Here is a 15,056-nt window from a genome sequence, read left to right on the forward strand (position 1 = left end):
ATCTTGGCCGTGACCAAGTAAAATTTGGTGCTTTGTGTACAAGTATTTAATTCTAACGAAAAAATTTAGTTTCGTTGGGATAACGTACTGTCATCCGCGATCTGACTCTTATTGCCTGTCTTACACTTTAAATTTATGTTTTATTTAATTAATGTCTTTTATTTGCAAAGTTTTTTTTTCGATACCAGTCGTCTAAGAAATTAACAAACATTATTTTTTAGCAAAATAGCAAAAAAATAGTTTTAAATAATATTAGAATTTTTTCTCGATTATTAATACTTTAAAATAAGTAATTATTATCTTTGTAAACTCTTTCTTTTTTATTTTAGTAATGTAAAAAATTAAAGAATGTGATTTTAGGAAAAAATTGCAAAAAATGGTGTTAAAAAATCAAAGTTATTTAAATCCCCTTTTTACTTATGACTTAAAAATTTTGTATTTAAGTCTTAAATGTTATTGTTAGATATGCGTGAGATTATTATATTTGCACGCTTAAAGTAATACGCGCACGCGTGTAGGCTCAGCGAATAAGTTCACGACACGTGCGTGACGATAGCGATGCCGAGAAGACAAGGAAGAGCCCTCAGGAGGGAGCTCGAAGGTAGGAGATATATCGGAGCAGTCGAGCGACACACACGCGAAAAATACTGTACCCGTTTAACGGACTTTCTGTTTAAAGTAAATCTATTTTCAATTTACTGAATATTGTTATTTGGTGATCCTCACATACACAACAATCTTGGCGACGAGGATGGGATTATTCTAATCTCGCGTACGTAGAAAGATTTATTTGTGCAAGACGTATATTCGTCGCTGCGGCGGATTCAACTGACCGGTGCGTGATCGCCACGTGCTCCGGGCTACAACGGCTCGTGCTACGAGTCGTGATACGAGGATAACGGCGACGCTGCCATACGAGGACGTAAGTCAAAAATCCAAATTGTGGAGCGAAGATTTTAAAACCGCTTAGGGGCAGATCATGGCACAGGCTACCATACCCGGGTCTCTTGCAATCGAAGCATTTGACTCGGCGAATACGACGTGGAAAAGATGGCTGCAACGCCTTCAAGGAGCCTTTATGATTTTCGGAATCAAGGACCAGGCTAGGGTCCCGTATTTGCTGCATTACGTGGGGCCCACGGCATTTGACATGGCTAAAGCGGCGTTTACAAGTAAACAAATGCTGGTTCATTTTAACCCGAAATTACCGTTGGTTTTAGCAACCGACGCGAGCTCGTACGGAGTCGGAGCCGTGTTGTCACACCGATATCCGGATGGATCTGAGAAGGTTATTCAATTCGCGTCACAAACATTTTCAAAAGTACAATCAAAATACTCCCAAATCGACAAGGAGGCATTTGTAATTATTTTTATATCATTAACTCACAATTTTTTCATCATTAACTCACAATTAACTCACAATTAATGAGAGTCACCTTTAAACGATGAGAGTCACTGTGTGTAACGACTTGTTAAGCGCGTGATTGCGGCGCGCGCGCGGGTTACTTGCAACAATGTTCACTGTCACCCGCGGTGTTAGAGAATTCCATCACTGGCACGTGATCGCGGCACCGGAGATGAGAGTCACTGGGCACGGGTAGCGGAGTACACGTGCAGTTGCTATTCTCGAACGGCATTTAACTGCCGTCCGAAGGGCAAAATTGCAAAGCGCGTGATAGCGGCGCTTGTACTGCAAAAATGTTGGTCTTTGGGAGAGAGCCGCAGCAAGAGAGAGATAGAGAGAGAGAGAGCGCGTCGGAACGCGCGGCGTTGCGCTGTCTCTCTCGCTCCACGCGTCGTCGTGAGAGAGCGAGAGAGAGAGAGAGAGAGACTGTCTCTGAGCGCGCGACAACTGGTCGTGTAGCGCGGTCTCACTCTCGCACACAGAGCTCCGCAACGAACGAGAACGCGTTAAACGTCCGATCACAAAGGCTTCCGGAACACTGGGAAATTGTCCGAAACTCTCGGGTTGATTCACGCGTGATTGAGAACAAGGTCGCAGTTTCATCCGATTAATTTCACGAATCCGGCTCGAAGGACCAATTTTGTATGTTAATGTTATCGCCGGGTTCGGGTTTTCTGAATGAAACTTTGCACTTGGTGTCGAATCGTAACTTTATTTCTTTTTCGATTAGCACAAGAACGCTATGTACAAGAGTGTTCTCTTTTCGCTCTCTCGATTAAGACTGCTGTGAGTACAGCGCGAGTTTTGGAGCGCGCGTAGGGCACGTTATCGTGATTGGATCCCTTAAAGTAAGGCGAGATACTTCGGCCAATTAGGCGCGAGTGATCACGAGGCTATCACGCTGTTTTTCAAATTCCATCGCGATACAATCATCCTTGAAAAGGATATTCAAACATTCTCAACGGTTTGCTCCGAAAAATAAAAAAAAATATATATTACCGTATTTCTCAACAATAATATATATACTTTTCACGGAAAACATACGTGTATATATATATATATATATATATATATATATATATATACAGGTATAGTTTACTGTTATCTTAAAAATTATATTAAGACTATTGTACAAGAAAAATAAAATCTAAAACAGAATTTAATTTGTTCAAAGGTGGATAACAATGCAAACTTATAAGCTTTATCAAATACGTATACATATATTCTTCGTGCATAATTTGATGGCACGTACGTCACAGTTTGTGTTCTCTAGAAAGTGTGACGGAAAGCAATAGATTAGGCAAACAGGCTTTCGTTACGTACGCGTAAATTAAAAAAAAGGAATCGATAATATGTAAAGTTACGAAAAACTTTGTGTTTAATAATTATACACGTAGAGAATTTTCTCTTAGGAATTACCCTAAAAATTATGGTAATCGTGGCACAATATTAGAAAAATTTTATAAGTTTCTCGGAATTTCTTGTGTGTGTGATTATTAATATTTACCTCAATAAAAAATATATTAATATGTACACAGTAAATTTTATTATATCTTATTGTAGTAGATATCCATAAAAAAATACCTTTTTTAAAAAAAAGGTAAAAAAAGAGCGCCAAGTTTACGCGTCATGTGTTAAAGTGTTTTATAAAAAATATAAAACTTTTATGTTGTAAAATTAATTCTAAAAAATATAAAACTTTTATGTTGTAAAATTAATACTAATATGAACTATATATATTCAATTAACAAAATAGTATTTAAACAAATCAAATATAGTAGGGCAACTGAACGAGCAAATAAATAAGATGTAAAAATTTATTAATAGTTAAATAATTAAATTAACATTCCGTTACAGAAACGATATAAATTGTAAACGTTTCGACTGCACTACAGTCTTTATCAATACATAAAAGTTAAATATTAAAATACAAAGTTAAATGTTAAAAATACAATTAGATAGTGAACAAAACAAATAGAATCATAATTTCATCGGTTGATACAGCTCTATACTCGCTGGCTTCGTTTTTACAAAATACCTTACGAACTAGCCTACCCAAAGCGAAAAGTCATATTAATAATAGTTTTGATTTGTACAGCATATTGTCTGGTAAAAAGATTGATGAGAATGATAGGATGTTTTCCTTGGATGTGGTGTCTTTGTTTACGAACGTTCCTCTGGATCTTGCGATTGACGGTATTAATGATAGATGGGATCACATTGGAATAAATACTAGAATACCGAAAAACGAATTTTTGGGAGGTATAAAATTCATATTGACTTCTACATATTTTACATTTAATGACATAATTTATAAACAGACGTTTGGGACCCCTATGGAGTCACCGTTATCACCAATTATTGCAGACCTGGTTATGTAAGATCTTGAGGATACAGTTCTCAAAGCGTTGAATTTGGAATGTTTGTTTTATTTTCGTTATGTGGATGACATAATAGTGGCCACCTCTATGACTAATATGACTCAGATTGTGAATAATTTTAACAACTATCATGAAAGACTTAAATTCACGGTCGAACAAGAGGTTAATCATAGCTTGAATTTCTTAGATTTATCACTTAAAATTATTAATAACACAATATACATAGACTGGTATCAAAAAGAAACCTTCTCAGGAAGGACGTTATCATTTTATTCAAACCACCCATTATGCCACAAAATTGGAATAATATATAACCTTGTAGACAGATGTCTATTGCTATCACATCCACTATTTTTTAATAAAAATTTGGAGTTAATCATTAATATACTCATAAGCAATGGTTACCCTCTTGATCTGATTTTTAACAAAATTAATCATCGGATAGAACACATCATATCTAAGGGGAGCATTATAGAGAGACAGGCCAACATAGAAAGAACAAAAAGTATAGGAAATGACTCGGTTAATAAAAAATTCTTTATCATTCCGTATATAGATAGGATCTCAGAAATGATTGTTTCCTCGGTTAAAAATAAAAATTGTATTGTAGGGTATAGATGTCTCAACAAACTGGATAATATTATTAAAGCACAGAAAGATAAAACTAAACATCCATGCAATTCGAATGTGGTTTATAAGATCAGTTGCAATAATTGTAATGCATCTTATGTAGGCCAAACAAAGAGGCAATTGCAGACGCGAATAAAAGAACATAAAAATAATATTAGGTTAGACTCAACGAAACATTCAGTAATTTCTGAACACATAAGAAATGAACATCATACTTTTAATTGGGACAATGTTAAGATCATGGACAACGAAAATAATTATTATAAAAGACTCATTTCTGAGATGCTACATATCAAGGAACAAAAAAAATGGACTAAATTTAAACAAAGATACTGAGTTACTTAGCGAGTCGTATTTTGATATTTTGGATATATTAGCGAACAATAAATAATAATAGGACAAATAGGACATTAACGAGTCAAACATAGATATTAGATCATATATAAACACGCACGCTCTCCGATCAAGTAGAGTTTAAAATGAGCTGTCTTTCTGTATTGTTGGTTTGTTATGTGTCATCCTTAATAACTGTTAATAAGTAGCAAAATTGTCAAGAAGGACGATGATAGGTAAGCATATTACCAATTGTAGGGGATATATATTATAATTTCGACATACGTTAATCGTTAATTTTTTATTAATCGCAGCGCCTACGGAACGGGTTAATTTCTCGCATATTAACGATGAAACTATCCGAGATCTGAGCAAAATCAGAGATCATATCGAGACGAACATTGTTGGACATGACGGACTAGAACACGCGTTAATTGCTCAAAAACTCTCGATTCTGAATAACTATAATTAAAATTCGATATTATGTGAAGTTGTATGAATTTATATTTCAATAATTATACTGAAGAAAACCGCGTGCGGTCGAAACGTTTGTAGAATGATTGTAATTTGCGTTAGTTTTAATATCTAATGACTGTAGTTTTATAATTTATACATGTAATAAATGGTAATTGACTGAACATCTCGAATATTCAGCTCGATAAGTTGGCCTTATATTTATCACTTTGTTTTCAATATACGAGCGACAATTTGTATTAATTTATTAAAAATACAAAGTTAGTTAAATATTAAAATATAAAATTAAAACGATTCTTCGCTGTTGACCAATAGATGTGCAAGGCGATTGGTCTGAGATGCCAAGTTATGCGACATTTAAACATGCTGCGGATATAATACGCGAATTAAATCAATGTCAGAGAAAATTAAAAAATCTTTCAACTTACATTATCGTTTTAACAAGTCCTTTTTCCCGATATTTCAAGTGTGTGTTGCGAAGTCTGAATAACAAATGTCGAAATAGAGAGCGTGATGTATTTATTTATTACCAATGTTTTTTCTAAACTATGATTCAGCAAATTTTTTAAGTATGTCAAAATAACTACTGTCTAACAATTCGGTGTCTTTATTTAAATTAATTCCATTTTTCTGTTCTTTAATGTGGATCATTTCAGATATTAGCCTTTTATGGTAATTCTTTTCATGATCTATAATTTTAATATTGTCCCAGTCAAATGTATGTTGATTTAATTCGCGTATTATATCCGCAGCATGTTTAAATGTCGCATAACTTGGCATCTCAGACCAATCGCCTTGCACATCTATTGGTCAACAGCGAAGAATCGTTTTAATTTTATATTTTAATATTTAACTAACTTTGTATTTTTAACATTTAACTTTGTATTTTAATATTTAACTTTTATGTATTGATAAAGACTGTAGTGCAGTCGAAACGTTTACAATTTATATCGTTTTTGTAACGGAATGTTAATTTAATTATTTAACTATTAATAAATTTTTACATCTTATTTATTTGCTCGTTCAGTTGACCTACTATATTTGATTTGTTTAATTTTGTTAATTTATACGAGCCTTTCATTAATTAATTTTAATAAACGCTGGCCTTATAATGCGTGGGACTAATTACCCGTTCAAATACCATCGGTTTAATTCTAGTTTTATTTATAACTGTTTTGGTCTAGAAACGTTAAAACATTTTAAATCTTGGCTAAATTTTAATTATGCGATAATTAGAGCAATGTCGAAGTTGAAATTTTTAAGGGAATGTAAGAGATATTGTCTGTTTCCCAACCATTTGCGTAATTTCTGTAACAATAAATTTGTTTTCTACCACTATAAATCAAAAAATAGGATGCGTGGTTTGTTGCATAATGTCAGAACTGAAATTCTTAACATAGAGATATTTGATTTACATAGAACATTAAACTCACTGAGTAAAAAACGGTCAAGGCAATTCCAAATTCTCCAAAATCTTTTACCATCTTATATCTGGCAGGAGATTTTAAATCACCATTGCAACTCCTTTTCTTTGTTCAACCAAAAATTATATCTCATACATAAGAAAAAATTCCTATGGCTACGTAAATCGCATGAAACAGAGTACATTAAAAATATTGATCCTATCGAATTGAAAACAACGGTATCATCGACAAATATTGTTGATAACACTGTTTCTGCCAACAGTTTTCGTTGTGCTACACATAATCCTTTACAACAAACTAACCAGAAATGGTTTATTAATTTAACTGATAAAAATATTCCCCCCAATGTAACCAATCTATTACAATTGGGAGGTGAATTTAGTCTCCCAGTTAACTTAAATAAAAAAGTAGCTATACACGAATTCATCAAAGATATAGAAAGCAATTCTAACGGGATCAGAAATCGTACTTCGATTCGTAATGCTGCCATTCCACAATTTTCATTATTTTTAAACAAGAATGACAAAAAAACGGACATACAAGAAAAATTACTTCACATGCATAAAGACACAATTAAATTCTGCAATCAAAATTCTAATATTTTATTTACTAGAGCAGATAAAGGCAGCATTACAGTCGCATTAGAAAAAGAATTTTATATAAAAAAAGTTGAGAGTCTCCTAGAAGACGATTCTACGTATACCATAGTTAAAAACAATCCATCAACAAAAATAGAAAAAGACCTCAATAATTGTCTAAAAAAATGGTTGAAAAAAGATTTCATCAACAAAAAAGAATATTATTATTTATTTTCAAGCGACTCCCTTCTTCCTAAAGCCTATGGGCTCCCCAAGATCCACAAGGAAAATATTTCTTTTAGATGAATAGTTTCCTCAATAAATACTTCTCTATATAATATTGCTTCCTTCTTTCATAAAATTTTAAAAGATAGCCTTCCTAGAGCTGACAGTTTTGTGAATAACAGTTTCGATATATGCAACATTCTATCAGGGAAAACACTACAAGATTCCGACATAATAGTTTCATTGGACGTTGTTTCATTATTTACTAATGTTTCCGTAGATCTTGCATTAAACGGTATCAATAATAGATGGCATTTTATAGAGTCACACACAAAGATTCCCAAAAATGAATTCATAGGTATGATAAAATTTATATTAACTTCTACATTTTTCACGTTCAATAACATAACTTACAAACAAATTTACGGGACTCCTATGGGTTCCCCACTTTCTCCGATCATTGCCGATATAGTCATGCAGGACTTGGAAACATTGGTAATTAGTAATTTAAATTGCGAAATGACTTTTTATTTCCGTTATGTAGACGACATTATTTTATGCACTTCCGCTGACAATATTACATATGTTTTGAACGAATTCAACAATTATAACGATAGACTACAATTTACATTAGAAAAAGAGGATAATCGGTGTATAAGCTTTTTGGACATAATGATCAAAGTAATAGATAATAAAATTTATTTAGATTGGTATCACAAAAAGACATTCTCAGGTAGATTACTTTCATTTTTTTCAAATCATCCGACTTGTCATAAAATAGGAACAATTTATAACTTGGTAGATAGAGCTTTATTACTATCACATCCGCAATTTCACAAAAAAAATATAGAGAAAGCTATTAACATTTTGCTATCCAACGGTTATCCTCTTGATCTAATTTTCACAGAAATAAAACGCAGATTAAAAAATCTCTCAACTAAGAAATTTAACAAGCCTAATAATAACAATATAACAGATACTAATAATACTAATACTAGCATTAAATATTTTGTCATACCATATATAGAATCAATATCTGAGAAAGTTGCTTCAGCAATAAGAAGACCTGACGTAGTGGTAAGATATCGTTGCATTAAAAAATTGAATGACTTCATAAAAGTTCAAAAGGACAGAAATAATTGCTCCACGAATTCTAATGTTATTTATAAATTGAATTGCAACGATTGTGACGCCACATATGTCGGACAGACAAAAAGACAGTTAGGAACGAGACTTAAAGAACATAAAAATAATATTAAATTAGACTCTGCTAAACACTCGGTTGTCACGGAACACATTCTAAACGAACAACATACATTTGACTGGGACAATATTAAAATTATGGATCATGAAAAGAATTACCATAAAAGGCTAATATCTGAAATGATCCACATTAAAGAACAGAAAAATATAATTTAAATAAAGACACCGAATTGTTAGACAGTAGTTATTTTGACATACTTAAAAAATTTGCTGAATCATAGTTTAGAAAAAACATTGGTAATAAATAAATACATCACGCTCTCTATTTCGACATTTGTTATTCAGACTTCGCAACACACACTTGAAATATCGGGAAAAAGGACTTGTTAAAACGATAATGTAAGTTGAAAGATTTTTTAATTTTCTCTGACATTGATTTAATTCGCGTATTATATCCGCAGCATGTTTAAATGTCGCATAACTTGGCATCTCAGACCAATCGCCTTGCACATCTATTGGTCAACAGCGAAGAATCGTTTTAATTTTATATTTTAATATTTAACTAACTTTGTATTTTTAACATTTAACTTTGTATTTTAATATTTAACTTTTATGTATTGATAAAGACTGTAGTGCAGTCGAAACGTTTACAATTTATATTGTTTTTGTAACGGAATGTTAATTTAATTATTTAACTATTAATAAATTTAAATTTTTACATCTTATTTATTTGCTCGTTCAGTTGGCTTACTATATTTGATTTGTTTAATTTTGTTAATTTATACGAGCCTTTCATTAATTAATTTTAAAATAGTATTTAATTGAACGATTTAATCAAGTTAAAAACTATTTTTTTTCAATGTACTAAATAAGTCGGATATTTCATATCTATTGTTGTTTTTCTCTCTCTCTCTCTGTTTTCTTCTATGCAAACGAGTAACACATCGTTGTAATATAAGATCATATGATCAGAACATAAAAATGTAAATTAAAATCATAAGGTTATATAACTACATTATGCATTAATGTAACTTAATTGATAAAAAATTATGACAATAATAATCCTTGTTTTTTTTCTTATTATTTACTCAGATTTTTTTGTCTATCTTATAAGATAAACACTTTAGAGATTGAATATTTCAAGTAAACTAATGTAAGTAAATTTCACATTAATGCATATAGATGTTTAATCACGAATGTACTAAATAAGTACACAAGACGAACAGTGAGTGAGTGAGTGAGAATGAGAGTGTGAGTGAGAGAGAGAGAGAGAGAGAGAAAGTTGCTGTTAATTAACGCGTCTAATAATTAATCTTATATCTAATAAAAAATGACTAAAGAAAGAAGAAAAAAAAGAAGAAAAAGATTTTTCTGGAGAAATTGATGAAACTGCGATGCTGCAAGCAGAAATTTATAATTTGCAGAAGCAACTGTCAGCTGTAATTGCAAATTCCTCCATTGCACCACAGACTTCCTCTACAGTCACATCATCTGCTCCGCAGACTACTTCTACGTCCATATTAGTTGCACCACAGACTACCTCTACAGCCACATTATCTGCTCCGCAAACTACTTCTACGTCCACATTAACTGCACCGCAGACTACCTCTACAGCCACATTATCTGCTCCGCAGACTACTTCTATGTCCACATTTGTTGCACCACAGACTTCTACGTCCACATCTGCCGCACCACAAACTGCCTCTGCATCTACATTGAAAGGACCATCTTCCACAGTAAATGATTTCAAAAAACGTCCACCAAGATTCTCGAAGGTTCTTTTCCACTATAAGAATAATAAAGAAATATAAAATATATTTATATATAATATATATATATATATATATATATACGCTCTCTCTCTCCAATTCTCCCCCCGCCGTCCTGCCTCTGCTTCCTCTGCACCGTTTTTTCTTTCTTCCCGTCTTCCGCTCTTCCTTTCCGCTTGCTCTCCCTCTCTGCCTTTCCCCCTCCTTCTACTTTTCTTCTTTGTTCCCCCTCTCTTATCTTTCTTCCCGCCCTGTGCTGCTCTTTGCAGTTTCCTCCCCCCCCATCACTCCCAACTCGTGTCCATGTCTACATATCGTACCATGACATCCTGAATTTCTCCTCTGGTTTTTTTTTCTTTTGGTATCTCCCTTCCCCCCTGCTCCGTGAACCGCTACGATTTTCGTTCACATCTCGCCTAACTAGTGATCAAACAGAGATACAGTTCCGAAGAATTATTTTTGCGCTCTGTGGGCGATTTTACAAAATATATAATATTAAGTATAAATTGATAAATATAATAAATATAAGAAAATCTAAATATAATTATAATAAATTACTAAATCCATTTACAGTCGATTCGTAATGGCCCCCTGCGGTAAGGTTCGGTCAGCAGGTACGACATATCGTCTTGTCATCTAGAGCTTAGGAGCAATTTTCGTCTCGCCTGATGGTATACACTTTATGCATTGTCGATCTTATAAACACACTGCGTCGCGTCATTTCAATCCGTCATAGCAGCGAAAAGCGCTCTACATCTCGGATGTATGCGTTTCGACAACAATTACTTTACGCACCAGGTTCCTCTTCGTGTCCCTTTTTTTACCAACCCCCTCACCGGCGCTGGGTGTGTGATCTTTTGTTGTATATTGGCCCCAACGGAAATTTCGGGGGGGTGTCGTGTCATTATCGCGCCGTTATTCTCATCCTTTATCAGATCCGGCACCTTTTTATTCGACGAGCTATATACCGTAAGCATTGTTCGCCCAGCGTTTATCGCTGTGTATCGAATCTTGACAATATCGCGTTTCAATTTTCAGTAAACCTCCTGGCATTTAATTTGAATAATTTAAAACTCAATCCGTGTCGGTTGTTACATTACTCTACCAATTGTCACGATAGAGCGGTGACATGTTCGGGTGAATTCGTGTTGAAATTCATAAAGACATACTTTTGATACGTCGAGTATGCACATGCCAACGTAGATTGGTTTGTAGAATTTAACTTCGAGTTTGCGTAATTCTATGGCAACTAATTTTTCCGAAAATAAGCTTGTACTATGAAAATTTGGTTTCGCAATCATTGCCTCTGCACCGTACCGTCCGTCCCATTTTGTTAATAATTTTACATCTACATAATTGCGCACATTTTCCATCGTCTTGCTGAATACCGCATGCATTATTCATCAATTTATATAAATTTTTTTCAAAATTGTTTTTTGCTTGTGTTCTAAACTGTGTATTGAGTTCGATGTATTTTTGAAGCCACGCTGACTGCGTGAATTGTAGTATGCGGTATATTTTTGTTATGTGCGTAGTTCGTGGCGCGTGCACTGCTGTAGATTACGATAATGTATTACGTAGCGCTTCTTATCGTAAAGCGTTGCGAGGAGTTTATACTCCCGCTTGCCGGGCGGCTTATCGCGCGTCGGACAAAACGGTATGTCAATGTGCGCGTCATGAAGATGTTGCGGATACTCTAAATCGACTTCGAGCACATAGCCTATAGGTGAATCGAACGCGATAGATGATATGTCAAAATTCGATACATCGTCGACCCACCAAAAATCGGCATACGGCAATGGTTGACACATTGTTCATCCATACAAATTATTTACATCAAAATACATGAGGTACGATGAGGGTTTCGATGGGTCGTATGATGATGATTGCATGTACTTGTTATTTGCCTGTGCGTATCGGCCTGAACATTGACTAAGGCCGCCGCGTATACCTCGTTCGACAAACATTACCATGTCAATGTCTGTTAATAATTCAAATTTTATATTTGTATGTTTTAACATGGCGTCCCATGTATATCCGGGGAGAGTAATAATACGCGGGATCGAGTCCCGTAACTTTTTATACAACTGTCGCGAAAATTTTCAAATATGTCTGCTAATAACAAGACATCAATTTTTAATATAAATCGCTATATTCGCCTAGCGTTCGAAGGGAGAATCGGCTCCAGACGGTCTCGGCGTGCGCGTAATCACTCTCGGATACTGTGTCGCCGGTCAGGGAACTGTAAAATGAGTCGCGCGGCGGTAAACGTGTGTCTTGTAATCTGTCCACGCAGTCTATGTATTCGTATGAAAAGACGCCCTTCCGTGTCAATAAATTAAACGTATCTGTCGATAAATTTAATTTTGATATTCCGAATGTAAAATTTTTAGTTTATCTTTATCCAAAAATGACGCTAATTTGTCAAGACTAGCACTGAGAAACTTATACGAATCGATAAAGCGTAATTTGATATAATTTTTTGCATTGTTGTCTTGCGTCAATCTAACAGTTTTCAAAAATGATATATATTTTTCCTTTGTTATCGGCAGTAATTCGATTTCCCCTTCGAACGCTGTGGCTATGTCCTCGATAATGAAATGCGCGTCGTAGCCGGACAGATTATGAAAGACTATAGGAATACAAAATGATTCTTTGTAATTTAAGTTACAATTTGAGTGCGCGGGGCCTCTGTACCGCCCGGTGAGGTGACAATGATCGCGAACGCGTGTATCGTTTTTGTCAAACGGTTTTTCGCATATATAACAATGTATTGCGCTGCGAAATTTTGCCCACTCGTCAGGCGTTTCAAATTTATCATGGGAACATTGGTTGTTAAAATATTTTTTACGCGCGCGGATTGCTAAATTTTTAAGCTGTTCGGCGAACCATGCAACGCAATCGACACTACGGCGGGAATTGTATGTGGACAACGAACTGTCATACGAACACTGTACGTAATACGCGATGCTGAATACTTGATGGTGTTGATAATTTTTTACATCTTCGGTCTTTGTCAAAACACACTCGAGGTCGGCGTACACCACAAACGGCAGCCGTTCCTTTCCTCGTGTAGTTGTCGAAGCTGAGCCACTTGTCCTTGTCGCTCGGCAACTAAATAGCGCAGTCGTTTAGTTTTCCGCAATCTTCCATATGCGCCTGCAACTAGGTCCTCAGAATAGAAATAATGTAGGCATCTGTAAAAATAAAAAATTTATTTAAAATTATTTTTAATATAATTTACGTGTAATAAATATATATATACTTACCGATTGCAGATAAATTTTCTACATTTGTGTTTGCTCAGTTGTGAGCTCACGAGGCGAGACAGATTTTTTATTTATACACGCGAAATGCCCGACGCTGTTTTCGTCTTCCACGTACAGCAGATTGACGTGTCTGTCTTTCTTTTTTTCCGAAAGACGTAGCGGGACGATGTTCTCGTTGTCGATGATGTACACGTTTACTGAGATGTTGTTTGCCAGTTCAAATTTTTTAATTTGATTCACAGTCACTGGAAACTTAATGTTTTGGAGATTCAGCACTGTGGCGTAATGCGGATAGGAGGATTCCCGATCCACATTTCTTTCAGCAGGGTACAGAGCGGCCACCACTGACCATGCGAAACACGCATTGTCCGCTGATCGCACATTAACAACCGCTTTCTTTGTCACAATTTTTTGCGGTAATTTGACATGACATCCCGCGCGCATTGGATTGTACTTATTTACATTCACTGTCAAATCTATTATCCGCGACAATGCCCAGCCGCTATCGCGTTCCTGGAACTCTTCTAGCGATGCTAGCGTGGGCTCGATTACGCGGCGATCGTACCGTACCACTCGCGTACATCAGACGTGCGAAAGAGTTCAAAGTTTCTCGTATTGATACTTTTATTGGCGCGCTTGTCACCGGACACAAATTCGCCGTTGAAAACAGTGTTCACTTTCACACTGACGTGTCTCTGTAGCACATTCTTTACGTTCTCGACTACAATGTCTTTGGCATTTTCCAAAAATTGACGTGGTTCGATATAGTCTGAGTTAATTACCGCACCGGTCAGTATACGGCTATCGAACGCCGTATTGATTTCGCGCCAAACGAGTCTTTGCACGTTATTGCCGCCACCACTAAATCCGCCGCCGCCGCTGAATCCAGGCATGGATTCACCGACATACCGTCTCTGCAAGCGCACTTTTGCACTCTCGAGTCGCGCTATTCTCGCCACCAGAGATTGTCTATGTCCAATCGAGAGACGCGGACGCTTGACACGGCTGCGTTCTTCCAGCTCTTCGATAAAAAACTCTTCACACTCTTGCAGCCATCCGAAATATTCGCCCAAGGTGGTGACTTGGCGGGAACGCTCCAACAGGTCGCGCTCAACATTCTCCGCGTTCTCCATTTTTGTAAAAAATTCATTTGTACTGCACAGAAATAACTACTTTAATTGCACACTAAACTTTTTTCTCACAGCTATTTTTCCTTGAGGAAAGCATGCGCTCGCCAGTGGTCACCGTACTATGACTCGGCAGCGGCATCGGTCCTTATTATATATTCCGATCAACTCTTTGTTCGTCAACGTACGAGCGAGAAAAATTTAGATGACGTAGATTTTTGGCGCTTGTTTTGTTTAT

At 35.4% G+C, this 15,056-nt stretch overlaps 1 protein-coding gene across 1 annotated transcript; it reads right to left on the minus strand.

Moving 5' to 3' along the window:
- Positions 1 to 13,438: 13,438 nt before the first annotated feature.
- LOC146724512 (uncharacterized) lies at positions 13,439 to 14,824 on the minus strand. Its single transcript, XM_085479694.1, is given in 3 exon segments — positions 13,439 to 13,619; positions 13,807 to 14,255; positions 14,258 to 14,824. Coding segments are annotated over 3 exon segments (1,197 nt in total).
- Between the last annotated feature and the right edge of the window lie 232 nt (positions 14,825 to 15,056).

This window comes from Nylanderia fulva, unplaced genomic scaffold (assembly GCF_048542155.1).
Source record: "Nylanderia fulva isolate GAGA-0341 unplaced genomic scaffold, ASM4854215v1 Scaffold128, whole genome shotgun sequence".
NCBI classification, from domain to species: domain Eukaryota; kingdom Metazoa; phylum Arthropoda; class Insecta; order Hymenoptera; family Formicidae; genus Nylanderia; species Nylanderia fulva.